Source organism: Leptonychotes weddellii, chromosome 6 (assembly GCF_054177405.1).
Source record: "Leptonychotes weddellii isolate Sample4059 chromosome 6, ASM5417740v2, whole genome shotgun sequence".
NCBI classification, from domain to species: domain Eukaryota; kingdom Metazoa; phylum Chordata; class Mammalia; order Carnivora; family Phocidae; genus Leptonychotes; species Leptonychotes weddellii.
The window spans coordinates 97,521,454-97,542,970 of record NC_138374.1 but is presented as its reverse complement, the minus strand read 5'-3'; the positions used below and the strand labels follow the sequence as shown (position 1 = coordinate 97,542,970).

At 39.1% G+C, this 21,517-nt stretch overlaps 1 protein-coding gene across 1 annotated transcript in view; it reads left to right on the top strand.

Annotated features, from left to right (window-relative positions):
- SWT1 (SWT1 RNA endoribonuclease homolog) overlaps positions 1-20,627 on the top strand; it is an 84,242-nt gene extending 63,615 nt beyond the window's left edge. The window contains exons 15-17 of the mRNA XM_081823193.1: positions 3,861-3,941; positions 7,022-7,086; positions 19,988-20,627. Coding sequence (XP_081679319.1) covers positions 3,861-3,941; positions 7,022-7,086; positions 19,988-20,114 — 273 coding nt within the window. The 3' untranslated portion in view covers positions 20,115-20,627. The remainder of the gene's footprint in view (positions 1-3,860; positions 3,942-7,021; positions 7,087-19,987) is intronic.
- The last annotated feature ends 890 nt before the right edge of the window (positions 20,628-21,517 follow it).

The following is a 21,517-nucleotide window of genomic DNA, read 5'->3' as shown; positions in this document are numbered from 1 at the left end:
TTTTTTTTTTTTTTAAAGATTTTATTTATTTGACGGAGAGAGACACAGCGAGAGAGGGAACACAAGCAGAGGGAGTGGGAGAGGGAGAAGCAGGCCTCCTGCCGAGCAGGGAGCCCGATGCGGGGCTCGATCCCAGGACCCTGGGACCATGACCTGAGCCGAAGGCAGACGCTTAACGACTGAGCCACCCAGGCGCCCCTAAATTGAGTGTATTTTAATAAAGATGGCCTAGTCTATTTGGGGCTCAGTTTACCTCAAAACAATCTTTTTTTTAAAGAATTTATTCATTTGACAGAGAGAGACACAGTGAGAGAGGGAACACAAGGAGGGGGAGTGGGAGAAGGAGAAGCAGGCTTCCCACGGAGCAGGGAGCCCCATGCGGGATTCAGTCCCAGGACCCTGGGATTATGACCTGAGCTGAAGGCAGACGCTTAACGACTGAGCCACCCAGGCACCCCAAAACAACCTTTAAGAATAAATTATATAACAAATCCTATAATGTATATCCTAGTTTTATTTTTTTTTAATTTTAAAGATTTTATTTATTTATTTATTAGAGAGAGAGAGAGAGAAACAGCATGAGAGGGGAGAGGGTCAGAGGGAGAAGCAGGCTCCCTGCTCAGCAGGGACTCGATCCCAGGACTCCAGGATCATGACCTGAGCCGAAGGCAGTCGCTTAACCAACTGAGCCACCCAGGCGCCCTGTATATCCTAGTTTTAAAAAATAGCTTGTATAGTTTTAGTCTGATTATAACAGTACTATATCTGTGAATGATGCTGGCATACCAATATGCCTTTCTTCATTAGAATATAATTTTGTGATATTTTGTCAAAATTTCAGATCTTTACATTTGGAGCAAATCCCTTCTTCCTTAGAAACTTAAAATTCCTGTGTTTCATCACTGGAATAACTTGTAAACTGGTTTGTTTACAAGTAGCAATTGACAAGTGGGAGGAGATTGTCAAATGGCGAACAATGAACAATATTTTTCTTCCTTCATTATCTTCCTGTGCTTGGTCAGGATTTTTTTTTCTTTCACAAGCTCTTTAGAATTATGATGCTTTGGTCTACTATGCATCTTTGTCTTTTTTTTTTTTTTAAAGATTTTATTTATTTATTTGAGAGAGAGAGAGAATGAGATAGAGAGAGCATGAGAGGGGGGAGGGTCAGAGGGAGAAGCAGACTCCCTGCTCAGCAGGGAGCCCGATGCGGGACTCGATCCTGGGACTCCAGGATCATGACCCGAGCCGAAGGCAGTCGCTTAACCAACTGAGCCAGGCGCCCTGCATCTTTGTCTTTTTGTTCACTGATGTATCCAAGGGCCTGGAACAGTGCTTGGCTCATAGTAGGTCCCAAATGTTTGTTGAATGAGAGAATAAAGGGTCTCTTGTTCTGCTCTTGGGCATCTTTAGTATGCATCTTGCTTTTTTACTTACCAGATCCATTCTGAGGTTTAGCCACTATCCACTAGATTTTGACTCATCCACTGGACTCTGTATTATAGTAGGATATTATTTATGGTGACAACTGTGCTTTGTGATGATAGGGAAAGAACTTACAGACTGACAACACTATAGAGACAAAGTAGATTAGTGGTTGCCTGGAGCTGGGATTGGAGGTAAGAACAGAAAATGACTCAATGGGCAGTAGGGATCTGTTTTGGGTGAAGGAAATGCTCTGAAACTGGATTGTGGTAATCGTTGTACAGCTCTGTAAACTTATTAAATCACTGTGTTGTTAAAAGGAGTGAATTTACAGTATGTAAACTGTACCTCAGTAAAATTGTTAAAAAAATAAATAAAACCAGGTTGGGAGTTTAAAATTTTTGGAAAAATTGGAAAACTGGAATGATGTAATTATTTTCTTTATTTCTCACCTTAATGACTTGTTGCTATAGATAAATGACTAATTTACCTCAAACCAATTTTCTCTGTGAAGTATTTCAGGACAGAGAGATGTTCATTTTATTCTCTGGAAAAGTACTTTCTTTTGTGATATTAGCTTGGAATTTATAAGGCTTTTAATATAAAACATCTTGTTACATCTAATTTCCTAATCCTCTTTTATGGAAATAATCCAAAACTAGAAGAATGAATAGATGTAAATTATTCCACATTGCTGATAGTTTGTTTACATTTGGTTAAAAATTAGGACACCCAATTTTTTTCCATTGAATTTCTGAAAGATTAGTTTAATTTGCCTAGATTGCTTTCTTTTCATTTTCTTAAGTGAATTATTTAAGGACTCTCTCTAATGTATTATCCTTCCCCTCCCCCCACCTTTTTTTTTTTTTTTTTTTTGGTTGGGAGATTATTTGTATTTTAAAATTACTTGTTGGGTGAAAAAAGTTTTTCCATGAAACTAGTATTTTTTGCGTTCTGTATGTGTCTCCTCCCAAGGAGTACAGCCCCCTTAAAAATTTGACTATGTCCTGAAAAATTATAAAAGCTTTCCCACAAGTCTAATAAACGCCAAATAGTTTAAAGATCTCATTAAGGTTATTGAGATTGACTCTCAATTATTAACTCTCAAGTCCGAAGGTGTCAAGCATTGGCAAGGATGTGAGGACCTAGAGACATTGTAATTTTTTTTTTTTTAATTTATTTATTTATTCATGAGAGACAGAGAGAGAGGGAGAGACAGAGGCAGAGGGAGAAGCAGGCTCCCCGCAGAGCAGGGAGCCTGATGCGGGACTCGATCCCGGGACTCCAGGATCATGACCTGAGCCGAAGGCAGTCGCTTAACCAACTGAGCCACCCAGGCGCCCTAGAGACATTGTAATTAAAAGGCACTTGTATTTTAAGAATGAATTGAGGTGGCTTGATTTCTCATTAGTTAAATCATTGTGCAGTTATTCTGTGCCTTGAAACTATTAGATGATAATAGTAGTTATTGTTACTATCATAATTGATAATGTATTTAGTGCTGACTGTATGTCAGACACTGTTCTAAAGACTTTTCTTAAGGAACTCATTTAATTCTGATAAGAATCATATGAAGTAAGCACTACTACCATCCTCATTTAACAGATAAAGGGAAATAAGTTACACGGAACTCACCCAGGGTCACACAGCTAGAAAACCCAGGCAGGCAGGCAGGAAGGCATGGCTCATCATCACTATACCAAAATAAAAAGACCATTTTTCTTTTTCTTTTTCAAAAGCAAAAAAAAAAAAAAGCTTCATACTGAAAAGACCCAGAAATCCTTAGTATAAGAAAATAAGAATTAATACTCTACTGCTAGATAGAGAAATATGTTCTTCCATTTCCTTTATTTTTATTTTTTTCCTTGTTTCCATTTGTATTTTTATGTTTTTGTTATTTATATATTTATATTTTTATGTCATTTATGTTACTTTCCATTGTTACTTTTATGACTCAGTGTTACTCTCAGTGATGGACATGCTCTGTTCACTCATGCTTTTTCATACTATGCTAGGCCAATAGTTCAAACAGTATTATTTGACTTTAGTCAGAAATCTCTTATTAGGATTTCTTTTATGTGTCTGGTAGTTTAATCACTTGTCTACTGGGATTGTTTGATCATTTCTGTGGGAACTCTTCAAGCATTACCTGCTGCTTAAAAGGTATGAAGTGTAAATGCCCCTCACATTTCTGTCTACCTTTTGAGAAATCTGTATTACTGTAACTCAAAAGGTGAATTTCACGTAAGAATGCTTATGGTTGTTGGTTAAGCAGTGATGTAAGTATCAATATAAATAAGCAAAGATATTTTAATAAATTGATTTCTGTTGAATTAAACTGTACGATAAATAATCTCACAGTATGGGTATGTTTTGAGGAAAAGTTCAAGGTATTATTATTTTTTTAAATCATTCATTCCCATTCCTTTGTTTTTATTTTATTTTTTAGGATTTTGGCCCCTAACAGTAATTATCAAGATGTTGAGACCCTCTATAACTTCCTAATCAAGTATGAGGTATGAGAAATACTTTAAAATGCTTATCATATTTCCACCATAAACAAGTTTTACTATAAATAAACATGATAGAGGTCTAAAACCATCAGAATACTATTTAACTGGCATTTGTTTTAAATTTTTAAAGGCCACAGAAGTTTGTCAAAGACAGATTAAACCTTTTCTTTCATTCATTAAATAAAAACATGGAGTCCTATTACACACTTTCTCCAACACAGAGTTGTTTCTCACTAGGGGTGCGGTTGGCATTTCGGGATGGGTCATTTCTCCATTGTGTGGAACACTGCAGAGTGTTCAGCATCGCTGCTCCTCACATACTAAATCCCAATATCTGAGTCACTGTGACAACCAAAAATATCCTACCGCCCCACTGGAGCTCACAGACCCCGATGGCCCTCAGGGAGAAAGAGCCACCTCTGTTTGAGAGGTGGCTGATATTTAACAGTGTAATTCAAAATGCCCTAATATGAGTAATTAAAAATGTATCAAAATTGATGAATATGATGAAGAGATACTTGAGGCTAGAACCTGTGATATATGTCATGAATTCGTGCTTCGGTTTTCCTTTATTAGTAGTAAATTAGCTGCCTACTTTTTAAAAAATTTTTTATTGTTATGTTAATCACTATACATTACATCATTAGTTGCTGCCTACTTTTTAAGTCATCTGTGACCTGGAGCCACACCACCCTTATACCTGAACTGTGGTCTGGATAAGTATCTAAATGTATGTGGGGATTGCTTTTAAAACTAAAGTTACATCTAGATATTTTTTCTTCTAAACACCTAAAGGCTTAAGGATTTTGTATTCATATTTTTTATTCACATCAGGTTCAAAACCACTTCTTTAGCTGATTTTTCTCAATAGTTGATCGAGAACAGATTATTTCCTTCATCCTTTGATCAAACGTCTGCAAGGTTGTTGACATTTGCCAGCCTTAAGTTTGCATACATTATAGGTCCTGGCTTACTGGGACAGTAATAGTGAAAATATCAGAGTCTTGTTGACATGAGAGTAGAACACGTAAAGAAAAAGGAATTGGACTGGCTAACAGTCTAACTCTAAATGTATATCTTAAACATTTTTAGAAGATCTTTTAATAATTATAAATTATAGTACCTAAAAATTAATTATAATTATATACCAATTTTATACAGTCATTAAATATAATATTAAATATTATATATAATTAAATAACATAAACATATAATTCTAATTGTAAGCAAAAATTTAGGATTATATAGATTTAAATTATTGTAGTTACAAACTATGGGGGGATGGGATGCCTGGGTGGCTTAGTTGGTTAAGCATCTGCCTTTAGTTCAGGTCATGATCCCAGCGTCCTGGGATCGAGTCCCGCATCGGGTTCCGATTGCTTCTCCCTCTGCCTGCCGCTCCCCCTGCTTGTGCGCTCTCTCTCTCTGACAAATAAAATCTTTAAAAAAATAATAAAAAATAAAAACTATGGGAGCACCTGGGTGGCTCAGTTGGTTGACTGTACGTCCAACTCTTGCTTTTGGCTCGGGTCATGATCTCAGGGTCATGAGATCAAGCCCTGCATTGGGCTCCACACTCAGTATGGAGTCTGCTTAGGATTCTCTCTCTCCCTCTCCCTCTGCCCTTCCACCCTGCTTGCACAGGCATGTGCGCTCTTTCTCTCTCTCTCTCTAAATAAATAATCTTTAAAAAAATAAAAACTGTGTATTTTTAACCTTTAGTGAATGAAACATTTTCTACACAATATGATAATTTCCTCACCAAAAAATTTATACCAACTATTTAAATATGTTTTAAAGTAAATTGAACAGAAGATAGTCTCATTTAGTTTTCCATCACTAATTCAGAATTTCTGAAAACTTAGGCACTGTTTGATTTGTTATCTGATAAAAAGAATTTATTAATATCCAGATTTTTCCCTGCACATAAGTACAATATAGCCTAAATCAATAGGAAGCCTCAAGAAATACAGGATTTCATCACTGTGTCTTCCACATGTGTGCCATGATGAGTCTTTGTATGATCAAGGCTTTTATATTTATAGTAGTGTAAATTATATCTCTGAATTATATTATGAACTTACACATATTAGTTAAAATATTTAGACCTTGACAGTCTGAAAAAGACATTTCTTTAGAAAATGTCTGTAAATCAAACTTTTTTATAAACTTAGTATTTAAATGAAAGTGAAGATTCTTCAGTACTAGTTTTTGCAACGGTCACCCATAGTATTCTAATGTTGTTAAAGTTGAATGCTTAATTTTTTCTTTCAGCTTGAATTATTTCTGATGTTCCGAATATAAACAAGATATGGCTGCTTCTGCTTTTAAAATGGTCTCCCTAGGGCTGCCTGGGCGGCTCAGTGGTTAAGTGTCTGCCTTCGGCTCAGGTTGTGATCCCAGGGTCTTGGGATTGAGCCCCACGTCCAGCTCCCTGCTCGGCGGGGAGCCTGCTTCTCCCTCTCCCTCTGCCTACCGCTCTGCCTACTTGTGCTCTCTCTCTGTCTCTCTGTCAAAAAAATAAATAAAAAATCTTAAAAAAAAAAAAAAGGTCTACCTATATGACCCCAACTCTACTCCAGTCCTTTAAATATAGTTATTTTAACCTTTTGACATTTGCTTTTTTTAGAAAAGAAATATTGAATATGTGCTTTAGAAATCTTCTAAAACTCTAAGCTAATTGAAGCCTGAATCTATTGATAAGAGCCAGTAGGAGTAAAATTTAGTGTTGCATGGAGTACACATTTTTCTCTTTCCACTTGATCTACAAAGTGATTATCTGCTTCGTTGAGATTCCCACTAACCCCAGAACCCTTGATCACTTCTTCTGGTTCTCTGAACGGATGAAGTTGTAACAATAGGACTAGTATTTTTACACACAGTTCAGTGTTGTGTAAAACATTGAGAGCACTGATTGTGATCTTTTTATGCGTTGTGATCACTGAACTTGTGATTGTTCTTTTTATGCAAACACTAGAAAGTTGACATTCTGTTCCCTCAGAATATGGGTCACTCTACTTGTGCTCTTACTGCTCTTTTGGCTTCATATGCATTTTTATTAACTACATCTTGGTTCTTTTCAGGTAAATAGAAATGTCCAGTTCACTGCCCAGGAACTTTATGATTGTGTTTCACAGTCTGAGTATCGGTAAGTCCCATCTGTAGTATAGATAATGCCGTTGTCATAAGCTTTTACCATATACAGCACCACTTGGTGTGCTGGAGAAGGATTCGTTTTATGTCTGCACTACACTATGATTTTTTTTTTACCTTTATTAATATGAAATAGTTCATACATACCAAAAGAGTTTTGTGTGTGTGTGCGCGCACATGTGTGTATAAACCCAAGTATAAGGTTTAAAGTGCTACTCAATTTTTTTGGCCTCAAGACTCCTTTATATTTTACAAAATTGTTGGGGACCCTAAAGACCTTTTGTTTATGTAGGTTGTATCTATCTATATTTGCTATATTAGAAATTAGAATTGAAAATTTTTAAAATACTCATTTCAAAATAATAACTAATTACATGTTAAGATAAGGAACATGTAATTACGAAAATAATTTTTCCCAAACAAAAAGAGTGAGAGTCTACATTTTTGCAAATCTCTTAATGTCTGGCTTCATGGAAGACAGATGGGTTCTGATAACTGCTCTTGAATTTAGTCTGTTTTGATAATCACATGTCATGTATCACTGGAAAACTGTTGTACGTTCTGGCAAGAATGAGAATGCAAAAGGCAAATCATGTCTTAGTCTTATTATTGAAAGTAGCTTTGACCTCTTTGACCTCACAGACCCTTTGAAAGACTTATTTTCCCCAGATCGTGTTTTGAAGACAAACTAGTACAAAGAATACTCATGCCTATCATTCAGCTGACAAAATAGACCTTTACCCATCCCTGTGCATACCCGTCCTTGCAGCCTCTCCGTAGAGATTTTGTGTTTATAATTCTCATCATTATGGGGGTATGTACCAATAAAAATATATTGATTAATTTCACCTGCTTTTGCACTCAATGGCATCATATATATTCTTTTCAAAAATAATTTAGTGTATAGCATTCATATGTAACAAGAAAGGAGAAGCAGTATAAATCGGATTCTTTAATATACAGGGTCTGTGTGTGAAGCCCTCCAGTCCTGAGCCCAGGCAAACAAATTCATGAGGAACAAAAACCCACTTAATGCGGTCATTGTTGCCCTCCAGTCTCATAACCCCCTCCCCGCCATTCTTTTTTGACTCAATGTCCAGATACACCCATGTTGCAGCATGGAGCAGTAGTTGGTTTACAGCCAGTCCTACGTACTGTGACATGACCTATTCATTCCCAAATATCACCTCATGCTATGCCAAATCATGCCAGAAAAAGGGTGTTGGGGAGAATGGGTCTGAGGCACATCCCTCAGAAACTTAATAAGAGATACAGGGGCGCCTGGGTGGCTCAGTCGGTTAAGCATCTGTCTTCGGCTCAGGTCATGATCCCAGGGTCCTGGGATTGAGCCCCACATCGGGCTCCTGGCTCAGGGGGGAGCCTGCTTCTCCCTCTCCCTCTGCCTCTCCCCCTGCTCATGCTCGCTCACTCGCTCTCTCTCTCTGTATCTCTGTGTCTCAAATGAATAAATAAAATCTTAAAAAAAAAACTTAATAAGAGATACATTAAAAAAAGAATATAGGAACCTAATCAAAATGACACCAGTTTTACACATGTTAAATGGTTAAGAAATATGTCAACATGATGGTAAATCTGACCCTTTTTGTTGAAAAAGAGTCGAAGTTTGCTGGTGGAAGTGGTCCTTGGAAGGGCTGCAGCTTGTGGGTCAGTGGGATGTGGTGGAAGGAAGGTTATCTGAAACTGAATGTAAAGTTGCAACACCTGATGTGAATGAGGTTCTGGTACATGTTTAAAGTGTGTGTGTGTGTGTGTGTGTGGTGCATTGCTAAGTAGCTTGCTTCAGCTGGGTAGTTTTCTCTGTTCCTCTGAAATTACATATAAGAAAGTGTGAAATCTGCACCATGCTCAGGTTGTTCTTTAATGGACCAGCGGTGTTGGAACAAGTTCCTGCTGTAGCAGGACTGACCGTGCTTTCACTCTGTGTGAGTTACCACTGCTGTCACTCATCCGCAGCTCAGTTGCGAGTTTTAACTTGCACACAAATCTGCGTTGCTCTAAAATTTTATGAGCAGGTACAGCGAGTGTTAACTATCAAGGTGCTTCTGTGAAACTCTAGATTGATAAATTTATTTGATATCAAGACACAAGGATTGATAATTAGGCACAAATGTTACTAAGTACAGCTATGAAAGCACACTTACTTATTAGATTAAGTTTTCCAAGAAAATCTAAAACCATTGGGCGTGTGTAGTCTATAGTAGCTGGGGGTTTACCTTAATCTTCAGATTGTCAATCAGTTACACTCTTCTTATAGATCTTTACAGATAGGCCACATTTAAAGGTTTGTGTAGATGAGATTTGTGTCAAAAATATAACATCTGTTGGGGCGCCTGGGTGGCTCAGTCAGTTAAGCATCCAGCTCTTGATTTCTGCTCAAGTCATGATCTCAGGATCATGAGATCAAGTCCCACGTTGGGCTCTGTGCTGGGCGTGGAGCCTGCTTAAGATTCTCTCTCTCCCTCTGCTCCCGGCCCCTCCCACTGCACCCCCTCCCCCACTCACTCTCTCTCACCCTCCCATAAATAAATAAATATAAATATAAATAAAATAATATCTGTCAAACTAAACAATACATTAAAAAAAATCATTCACCACGATCACGTGAGATTTATTCCTGGCTTGTGAGAGTGGTTCAATATTTGCAGATCAACTCACTACATCACATCAATAAGAGATAGGAGAAGAACCATATGATTATTTCAACAGACACAGAAAAAGCAATTGACAAACTACAACATCCATTCATGATAAAAACCCTCAACAAAGTAGGTTTAGAGGGAACATAACTCAACATAAAGGCTATGAAAAACCGACAGCTAACATCATCCTCAATGGGGGAGAAACTGAGCTTTACCCCTAAGGTCGGGAACAAGACACTTTTTTTTTTTCTTAAAGATTTTATTTATTTGGGGGACGGAGAGGAAGAGAAAGAGCGCGTGCGTTGGAAGATAAGCAGGCCGAGGGGGAGGGAGAAGCAGGCTCCCAGGGAGCCAGATGCAGAGCTCGATCCCAGCACCCCAAGATCATTGCCTGAGCTGAAGGCAGCCGCTTAACCAACTAAGCCACCCAGGCACCCCAGGAACAAGACACTTTTATTAAACATAGTATTGGAAGTCCTAGCCACAGCAGTCAGACAACAAAAAGAAATAAAAGGCATCCAAATCGGCAAGGAAGAAGTCAAGCTTTGACTATTTGCAGATGACATGATACTATATATATAGAAAACCCTAAGGAATCCACCAAAAAACTGCTAGAACTGACAAATGAATTCAGTAAAGTCACAGGATACAAAATCAATATACAGAAATCTGTTGCATTTCTGTACACTAATAAGCAGCAGCAAGAGAAATTTAGAAAACAATCCCATTTACAGTTGCACCAAAAACGGTAAGGTACCTAGGAATAAACCTAACCAAAGAGGTGAAAGACCTGTACTCTGAAAACTATAAAACACTGATGAAAGAAATTGAAGATGACACAAAGAAATGGAAAGACATTCTATGCTCATGGATTGGAAGAACAAATACTGTTCAAATGTCTATATTACCCAAAGCAGTCTACACATTTAATACAATGCCTATCAAAATACCAACAGCATTTTTCACAGAGCTAGAACAAACAAAATTTGTACGGAACCACAAAAGACCCTGAATAACAAAGCAATCTTGAAAAAAAAAGCAAAGCTGGAGAAATCACAGTTTTGGACTTCAAGTTATATCACAAAGCTGTAGTGATCAAGACGGTATGGTCCTGGCACAGAAACAGACACAGAGATCACTGGAACAGAATAGAGAGCCCAGAAATGAAGTGTATAAGTATATGGTCAATTACTCTTCAACAAAGCAGGAAAGAATGTCCAATGGGAAAAAGTCTCATCAACAAATGGTGTTGGGAAAACTGGACCACTTTCTTATACCATACATAAAAATAAATTCAAAATGGATTAAAGACCTAAATGTGAGACAGGAAACCATAAAAATCCTAGAAGAGAGCATAGGCAGTAATTTCTCTGACATTGGCCTTAGCAGTGTTTTCTAGATATGTCTCCTGAGACAAGGGAAACAAAAGCAAAAATAAATTATTGGGACTACATCAAAATAAAAAGATTCTGACAGCAAAAGAAACAACAAACCTGAAAGCCTACTGAATAGGGTAAGATATTTGCAAATGACATATCCAATGATATATAAATGTTAATGATAAATGCTAATGATATATAAGTGTTAATATCCAAAATATATAAAGAACTTATAAAACTTAATACCCAAAAAACAAATAATCCAGTTAAAAGATGGGCAGAAGACATGAACAGACATTTCTTTTTTTTTTTTTTTTTAAAGATTTTATTTATTTATTCATGAGAGAGAGAGAGAGAGGCAGAGGGAGAAGCAGGCTCCCAAGGAGCAGGGAGCCCGATGCGGGACTCGATCCCAGGACTCTGGGATCATGACCTGAGCCGAAGGCAGACGCTTAACCATCTGAGCCACCAGGCGCCCCATGAACAGACATTTCTCCAAAGAAGACATACAGATGGCCAATAGACACATGAAAAGATGCTCAACATCACTCAGGGAAATGCAAATCAAAATGATGAGATGCCACCTCACAGCTGTCAGAATGGTTAAAATCAAAAATACAAGAAACAAATCAGGTGTTGATGAGGATATGGAGAAAAAGCAACACTCATGTACTGTTGGTGGGAATGGAAACTGGGTGCGGCCACTGTGGAAAACAGTATGGAGGTTTCTCATAGAACTACCCTATGATCCGGTAATCGCAATACTGGGTATTTACCCAAAGAATACAAGGTCACTAATTCAAAGGAGGGATACCTGCACCACCTCTATGTTTATTGCAACATTATTTACAATAGCCAAGATATGGAAACAGCCTCAGTGTCCATCAATAGATGAATGGATAAAGAAGATATGATATATACATATATATTACTCAGCCATCAAAAAGAGTGAAATCTTGTCATTTGCAATGCCATGGATGGAGCTAGAGAGTATAATGCTAAGTGAAAAAAGTCAGAGAAAGACAAATACCATATGATTTCACTCATGTGGGTTTAAGAAACAAATGAGCAAAGGGAAAAAGAGACAAATCAAGAAACAGACTCTTAACTATAGAGAACAAACTGATGGTCACCAGGGGGAGGTAGGTGGGGGAATGGGTTAAATATGTGATGGGGATGAAGGAGTGCACTTGTGATGAGCACTGGGTGATGTATGGAAGTGTTGAATCACTAAATTGTTCATCTGAAAATATTACACTGTCTGTTAACTAACTGGAATTAAAACTTAACATATATAATGTCTGTAAACCATGGCCAGTATTTTTGAGTTGGGCACTTAACCAACTGAGCCACCCAGACACCCCAACCTTGGCCATATTTGTGAAGGTATAGAAAGCTCACTGTGGATAACTTGGAGGGCAGAGTCCCTTGCAGGACAGTTCCAATCCGATGTCTAAGATTATTTTGACTTCACTTTACTGTTGGAATAGTTGGGAGTTTTTTTTGTGGGGGTGGTACTGGGATCAAAGTTGAATATTCAGAGTTCAAGTAATTGTACCTGGTTTTTTCTTCTTTGTTTTCTTGTCATTTATTTTGCCAGGGATTTGAACTATGATGTAATTAATAAGCTCCCTCTTAAACCCAAAAGGACAATTTTGAAGAGAAATGAAATATATCTAATATCTTGAATGCACAGAAAAATGGCGATCGCTACTTAGCAGGCTTTTGGTGAAGAGCCTTTAGATTTGTTACTCTGTTGTTTGTTTTGAAATTATGTGCTGTCTCCATAGTGACCAATAGCTCTCACACTCGCCTCAGGTGTGCTCCAGGGCTCGTGGTTTTCAAATAAGCTGCCAAAAGAGAGAGGTTCTTTTGGTTTCTGTGGCTCATACTAAACATAGGGCCAGATGCACCAGATGGAAGGTGGCAATTTTCCTGGGACATGGAGGTGGAAACAGAAAAATGACTTAACTTGCAGACAGCTGACCGCTTTGGGGGAATGCTGAGGAAGATGATTACTTACATCGTCTGAATTTACTAATCTGGTTTTTTTTTATTTATAAAGTGTTCATTGTGAAGGAAGAGACTGTTTTGATGTGCCCAACACCACATTTATTGCAACAGAGAAGTAATTAAATAGCTCAAGAACAGAAAACTATCTCATAGGTTCAGATAAAGCAAGGAAATAAGGTTTCGGATTGCAAGTAGCTTTGATCAAATGTTGAATTCCATGACCCAGCAGATAGAACCTTGGTGTTTATAAATAAGTTTGTGTTTTGTCTTCTGTAGTTTGTAGAGTCTTCCACAGAGCTTTTATGCTTGTGCTGCTGCTTACCCTGAGCAGATGGGGAGCTGGACTAGAAAATCCAGGATGGTAAATTAACAAGCCTATCAAGTAGATGACCAAACAAGGATCCTGGGTGATAGATAGCTTTTATATATATGAGAAATAAGTTAGCTGCAGTATGTAATTCGCTTTGTTTGCCTTGAGAGCTCTCAGGCCGTGTGCTCTAGCATGTTGGCGAGGCAAGCCTCAAAGGTCATTTTTTCCTGTATGAAATGCCCGTTAGTTTGTGACATCAGTGTCTAAAGTAACTGGCATGGGCAAACAGTATGCCGCCTAACCCAGCCTGTGAGTCAGAAGCTGCTTGCTTTTCCTTGTGGCAGGTGCTTTTGGGAATGACTGCTTTCTGATGCCAGGAATCAACCCTATGGTAGTATCTTCTAGATTACATTAGAGTAGTAGTGCACTTACATGCGGTTCCTGCACCTGAGTATCAGCATCACCTGGGAACTTGCAAGAAATGCAGATTCGACGGCTCCACCCTGGACCTTCTGCATCAGAAACTCTGCAGAGGAGGGGAGCCCAGCCGTCTGTGTTGTCCGTCCCTCCAGGAAACGTTCAAGTTTGAGAATCCCTGCATTAAATTAATGACCTGGTCTGTCCAAGAAGCCTTAGACAGAAAAAAGCCTTGGCCAAGAGCTTTTAGGTTTGTTACTGCATTTAGTGCATTCACTCTCTTGTGCAGTGGTCACCTGTCTCCCGTCCTGAGACATTCCTGTCGCCCCAGAGGGAAGTTTCTTGCCCAGCAGGCAGTCATCCCGTGTTCCTCCCTTCCCCTAGACCCTGGCAACCTCTCATGGATTTGTCTATTTTGAATGTCTCTTACAAATAGAATCATATGACACATGACCTTTTGAATCTGGTGTCTTTGACTTAGCCTGATATTTTTTGAGGTTCATCTACATTGTAGCCTGTGTATTTCGCTGCTTTTTCTGGCTGAGCGAAACTCCGCTGTACGCACGCGCAGGCCACGTTTTGTTTATCCGCTCCTCTGTTGATGGACATCAGGATTGTTTCCACTTCGGGGCTCTTATGAATAGTGTTGCTATTTGTCTACAAGAATTTGTTTGAATTCTTCCAATTCCTTCACATTTGGGGGGTAGATCCCTGAGAGTGGAATTCTGTGTTTAACTTTTTGAGGAGCTACCGCCTTTTTTCCACAGCAGTATTTTACCTCCCCATTACCTCCCCACCAGCAGTAGATGAGGGTTCCAGTTTTTCTGGATCCTTGACAAAATTTATTTTCCTTTTTTTTTTTTTGGTTGCCGGCTGTCCAGATGAGTGTGAAGTGTGACCTCGTTGTGATTTTGATTTGTAGTCGCTAAGTACTGATGATGTGGAGCACCTTTCCGTGTGCTTATTGGCTCTTTGTCTGTCTTTGGAGAAATGTCTCTGTAAGTCCTTTGCCCATTTTTCAGTGGGTTGTTTTCTTGCTGTTGTTGAGTTATAAGAAGTCTTTACGAGGGGGGCACCTGGGTGGCTCAGTCAGTTAGGCGTCTGCCTTCGGCTCGGGTCATGATCCCAGGATCCTGGGATCGAGCCCCGCATCGGGCTCCCTGCTCCGCGGGAAGCCTGCTTCTCCCTCTCCTACTCCCCCTGCTTGTGTTCCCTCTCTCGCTGTGTCTCTCTCTGTCAAATAAATGAAATATTAAAAAAAAAAAAAAAAAAAAGTCTTTATGAGGAATCTGGCTCCACGCCAAAATCCTATGTGTGATCTTCCAGGCCTGACCCTAGGCAGTTACAAGGCTTTGTCTGGCAGGCTCCCCTGGGGAAAGCTGCCTTCCCCATAGCAGATTTGGCACACAGCCAGTGTGTTGCTCTCTTCTGGAGGGGGTTGCAGGCAATGCTTAGGCCCCCTGCCCCTGCGCTTACGTGCAAATCTGCATTCCTAGCTCAGGCTTCCATTTGGTGGCCTCCTTACTGGGGGCTCTGGCTGAGGCACCTCTCAGGCACTTCCGCTGAGAATGTTTTGGAGGCCTTGGCTGAGGTATTTTCCTCCACTCTGACCCATTGCTTTTCTACTCCTAGCTCTTTTCCTTTGCTATGTTCTGAATGTTTGTGTCCCTCCCAAATTCATATGTTGAAATCCTGTTGCTCAATGCCATGGTTTTAGAAGGTGGGGCCTTTGGGAGGTGATTAGGTCATGAGGGTAGAGCCCTCATGAATGGAGTTAATGCTTATAAAAGAGGGTGCTCACCAGAATGTGACCATGATGGAGCCTTGATCTTGGGCTTCCAGTCTCCAGAACTGTGAGAAGTAAATTTCTGTTGTTTATAAGCCACCCCGTCTTGGTATTTTGTTCTAGCAGCGTGAATGAACTACGACCCCCACCTCTTAGTCCCCTGGGTCCATGAAGAGCTAGGAGCCTTAGTTTAGGGATCCTCAGCAATGAGATGATGTCCCCCGCACTGCATATCATCTCGCTCTAACTCCGTGCCATTCTATAAGGAAAAATGGAGCAAGAGGGAACTGGCACCTTTAATTTTGTCTCTCTCTTTTTAAGATTTTATTCATTTATTTGACACAGAGACAGAGAGAGAGCACAAGCAGGGGGAGCGGCAGGCAGAGGGAGAGGGAGAAGCAGGCTCCCCAATGAGCAGGGAACCCAATGTGGGGGCTCGATCCCAGGACCCCGGAATCATGACCTGAGCCGAAGGCAGTCGCTTAATTGGCTGAGCCACCCAGGTGCCCCTAGTTTTGTCTCTTGTTTGCAGTGTCACAGTAAATGAAAAAGGTTGATTTTACTTTCAGTTTGGCTTATTGCCCTTACTAACCACCGTGGTACCTGGCAGCTTGACATGTTATATGTTCTGGGTATTAGACCCTATCAGACTTATAATTTGCAAATATTTTCTTTCTGTACATTCTCTTTTCACTTCTTTGATAGCATCCTTTGACATACACGAGTTTTTAAATTTGATGAAGTCCAATTTATGTGTTTTTTCTTGTACTGCTTGGGTTTTTGGCATAATATCTAAGATTCCACTGCCAAAGCTAAGCTCATGAGTGTTTTTGTCTTAGAATTTTATAGTTTTAGCTCTTACAGTTAGGTCATTGATGCATTTTTGAGTTAATTTTTGTATATGATGTGAGGTAGGGGTCTGACTTCATTCATTTGCTTGTGGATATCAAGTTGTCCTAGCACCAAATGTTGAAGAGACTGTTTTTTTTCCCACTGAATGATCTTGGCACCATTGTTGAAAATCAGTTGATCATGTATGTGAGATTTATTTCTGGGCTTTAAGTTTGTTCCATTGGTCTGTATGTCTGTCTGTATGCCAGTACCACTGTTTTGATTAAAGTTGCTTTGTATTTGGAGTTTTCAAAATTGGGAAGTTTGAGTCCTCTAAACATAGTTTTTCTTTTTCAAGATTTGACTATTTGGGGTTCCTTGCAATTCTATGTGACTATTAGAATCAGTTTTATAAAAAGATTGGGACTTTGATAAGGATTTCATTGACTTTGGGGAGTATTATTGTCTTCCAGTCCATAAGCATGGTATGCCACTAATTTAGGTCTTCAATTTCTTTTGGCAGTGTTTTATGGTTTTTAGTGCACAAGTCTTGTGCCTCTTTAGTTAAACTTATTTCTAAGTATTTTAATTTTTTTCATGCTATTGTAAATGGAATTGTTTTCTTCATTTCCTTTTCTAAGTGTTCATTTCTAGTGTATAGAAATGCAGTTGGGGTGCCTGGGTGGCTCAGTCAGTTAAGCATCTGACTCTTGGTTTTGGTTCAGGTGATGATCTCAGGGTCCTGAGATTGAGCCCTGTGTGGGGCTCTGCACTCAGCACAGAGTCTGCTTGAGATTCTCTCTCCCTCTCCCTCTCCCCCACTTGCTCTTGCTCTCTTAATAAAATAAATCTTAAAAAAAATGCAATTGATTTTTTTGTGTGTTGATCTTTTATTTTGCAACTTTATTGAATTAGTTTATTCTAAGAGGTACTTTGTGGATTCTTTAGGATCTATAGAGATAATTTTACTCCTTTGTTTATAATTTGTATGCTTATTATCTGTTTTTTTGTGCCTAATTGCTCTGGCTAAAATTTCTAGTACAGTGTTGAATAGAAGTGGTGATATGTGGGCATCCTTGTCTTGTTCCCGATTTTAGGGGGAAAGCTTTTAGTCTTTACCATTGAATATGATGTTAGCTATTATATACTATTTTTATATTAGCGTTACATTGTGTATTCCATTTTTCTTTCATTTGAGATACACACTGCAAATAAATAGAAAAGTTCAGAGAGTTGTAAAACAAATACCCATTGTAGACTCTCTTCTTGTACCTAGAAAGAGTTTTGGAAAAACTGCATCAAATATTGTCATTAGATCACTTAAGGTCACTATTGCCATGCCATTTTGACAAAATTAGCCATGAAAAAGAATCAAATAACCACTAAAATTATTTTTAAATTGATCAAATTTCCAGTTTATTTTGACCTATCTGAGATTTGGTCAAAGCGAGTTTGATACCCATGATAGGACAATTTAGAAAAACTGGCAGTTTTGTAGAATTACAGAACTAGAAGCAACCTCCAGTCTTGAGCTCTGTTTCAGAACAGATTAGGAGTTGGGATTGTTTAGTTTACAAAAGAGAAATAGGATCACTGTAAGAGAGAAAATATTTGTAGTATTAGAGAATGACTTTTTTTTTTTTTTAATTTAGGCTACTCATGTCAGAAAATGGTTTTTTTTTAGGTCCAAGGAAGAACTTTCTAGAAGTTAAGAGATATGAAATGGGCTACCTCTCACAGTTGTGTGTGCTCTCACAACTTGGTGAAAGCCAACATGATATGACTCACCAGAAATGCTGCAGAGGCATTAAGGTGCCCCCACATCTAATATTCTGCCATTCTGCATATAAGCCCTGGGAATAAGGAACTTAAGAATTTCTGTCATAATAGAGTAGAGACCAAACATACACGATGAAAAACACGTGATACTTTCCTCAGTCAGCAATGACAACTTGCTGCAGGAGAGAGAATCTGGAGGGGATAATCCCTTGTGAGAATGCTGACTCACACAGATGAAGAAACCAGACGCCATTTGGATGAAAAGAGACAGAGATCACCTCTTAACTCTGAGGGGAGGGGAAGAAAGAAAGAAAAGACAAGACACAGAGATAGATTCAAGTCTAGTTACTAAAGGAGTTTTTTTTTTTCCCCCACATTGGAATAAATCACCAAGAGCAGGAATGGGCCCTTTTTGTTTCATTTTTAAGTTTTTGAGAAAACTTACGTTAGATAAGTTATGAGAAAACTAATGACAGTATTTGTTGCAGTTTTTCTAAAATTCGTTCTAGGTACAAGAAGAAAATCTACAATGGTTATTTGTTTTACAACATCTCTCCTGTTTGGGGATCTCTTAGGGTCTTCCAAAAATCGTTTTCTGAGTAGTTAGGAAGAATTGACAGCAACATAACACTAATTTTAAGTACTGTAAATATAGGAAGCAGGACTAGAGCAACACAAAACCAAAAGTCAGGTTTTAATCAGTGTCAAAGAAACCACACATCTTGAGGAACTGAGGCTGCTCAAAATATGGTGTATTTCCTTTTGCTATCACTACTTACTACCTCTCATCCTAATCCCTGAGTTCTGAAGGGGGCGTCAGTGGAGAGAAGTGGCTAGTGGTCCTCCCCAACACCGTGGAGATGGCCCAGAGCATCTTAGAAGCCAAGGAAGTAACACAGTGTAATTTACATTTAAAAACCTGCCATTTTTCCAATACCTAATGTGCCAGATGCTTCAACTGGCTATTCTTCGCGAGCTTATATAGACCATCTCCCAGTAGATTTAAATAGGTTTCCATGAGATTTGGACTCCAGACACCAGATATAATGGGTTGGTGCTCTGATGACTTACAGATCCCACAGTTTGTAGGCCCAAGTCAGCTTTTGAGAGACAGGCTAGGCTTAGTCTTAGGTAAAACTCTGAGTAGGCATGGCTTATAATAGGCATCACTCCCTGCTTCCCTGCCTCTGGCTCAGAGTAATTAGCTAGTATTCATTTGTTAATTTAGCAGTTCTTTTTAAGAACTGAAGCTCTATCAACTTGCTATCTCCTCTCCATTATCTGCTCCTGTCAGGAGGTGCATTCTCTTAGTATCCTCCAGGCTACCTGTTCTTTAGTTAAGACAAAAACCTGTCATCTAGGCTACAGCATTGCTTATGCTTTGGATTAGAACACTGTGACATCAGCCCGTCTCCTGCTGGGAGAAGTCCTTCAGAGACCATACAAAGGACTTTTTAAGCATCCAGCTTGGCTTGTTTGCAGCAGATCTGCCATGGGAACTCCTGAATTCTAGGAATTGCACCAAGACCTTCTCCATGTTGACTGAGAATCTGTGCTACTAAGTGCATGTCTCCCCATGTTGTTTTGTCTGTGCTAAGAAACTACAACTCTCAACTATCAAAGAATGTATTTCAAATCCCAGTGTTATCCTGTTGTGTTAAGATTTTTTCATTTTTCTGACTAGCTGTCTTGCAGTGATTTAACATTTCTTTATCCCCTAGGGAAAAGTTAACCATTGGATGCCACCAACTGGTTGAGATGGAATATTCCATGCAGCAGTGCAATGCATCTGTCTATATGGAGGCCCAAAACAGGGAATCTCTCTCAACCCTAAGCATGGGTCCGTGACCAGAGACACTTCCAAACCTCAAAAAAGAATTAGGACATGGCCATGCTCACCCTGCTGCACAAATGAAATCTTACCCTGGTATGTTTTATGATCAAACTATCTTCCCTATCGACCTGATGAACTAACACACATCCCTTCCACTTCCCCTAAGGTAATGTAAGTAGAATTTGACTTCAGCTCCTACTTGCTATATAGTTTCTTCTCTTCTTCCCTGGGTTTGTCACTTTTCAGTGCATTTCTAATGGGAAGAGCAGGGGAGACCTCTATCCTGATTTTTCCCTTACATGTGAAGCAGCATGGATTTATGGGATCAGGTGGCAGGGATTCATATTTGCCCCTAGCTAAACCAAGTGTTTAATTGATTTCTTATTTAGTTATAGAGTAAGTTGGAAATCCTTGTTTACTAGAGTATATTATGCTTTTGTTAATACATTATATGAAATCTAATTTCCTATTCTATGATAAATGTTAATTTATTTTTTACAAAACAATAAATTTTATTTTTAGTAAGATTTTGCCTTTTCATTTTACTTCCAAATTGTGTTTCTGAACTGTGTACAAGGTATGATGATAAAAGCAACTCTCTAATAAAAGAGAATCTACCCAGTATTCTCAGGGTAAGTCTGTGCAGGGCCCCCTGAGCTGTATGTTTGCATAGGAAGCCGCACCTCTACCTGGGGCTCCAGTGACATCTGGGATATGAGCCCTGTGGGAGAAGCTTCCAGAGGATCTCTGCTCTCTGCAAAAAACATCCCCCCCACCACCCCGAAGTTTTTTCAGATCTTTATCCCTCAGCTGCTTGTGGTGGTTGTTACTGGGTTTTGGTTCTGCTCTTGCTTCCCTCTCCTCTTCCCTCTTATCTTTTTAATATAGGTGTGATTTTTAGGAAATTTCACTCCTGCACACTTTCACGTATGCATATAGATATTTTACCTTAGTCTATGTATCTTTTTATTTATTTATTTGACAGAGACACAGTGAGAAAGGGAACACAAGCAGGGGGAGTGGGAGAGGGAGAAGCAGGCTTCCCGCTGAGCAGGGAGCCCGATGCGGGGCTCGATCCCAGGACCCTGGGACCATAACCTGAGCTGAAGGCAGACGCTTAATGACTGAGCCACCCAGGTGCCCCAAAATGTCAGGTTTCTTTGTTGCTTTTTTTCTAATTGTAATCTTTTAGGATTTTTAATCTATCTTAATTTTATACTTTTACTATTATACTATACTTTTCTATTATACGATAGTATAATGCAGGACTTGGGGGTTCCCTCCCCCTCCCTCTTTCTTTTCTGGATCCCGCCTCTGGATTGAGATAACTCAGTTGACCTAAGGCTCATAAGCTCCACCTTGCAAAACACACATTTGTTTTGACAGAGATCCTTGGGAGAGGAACTTAAGAGTTCTA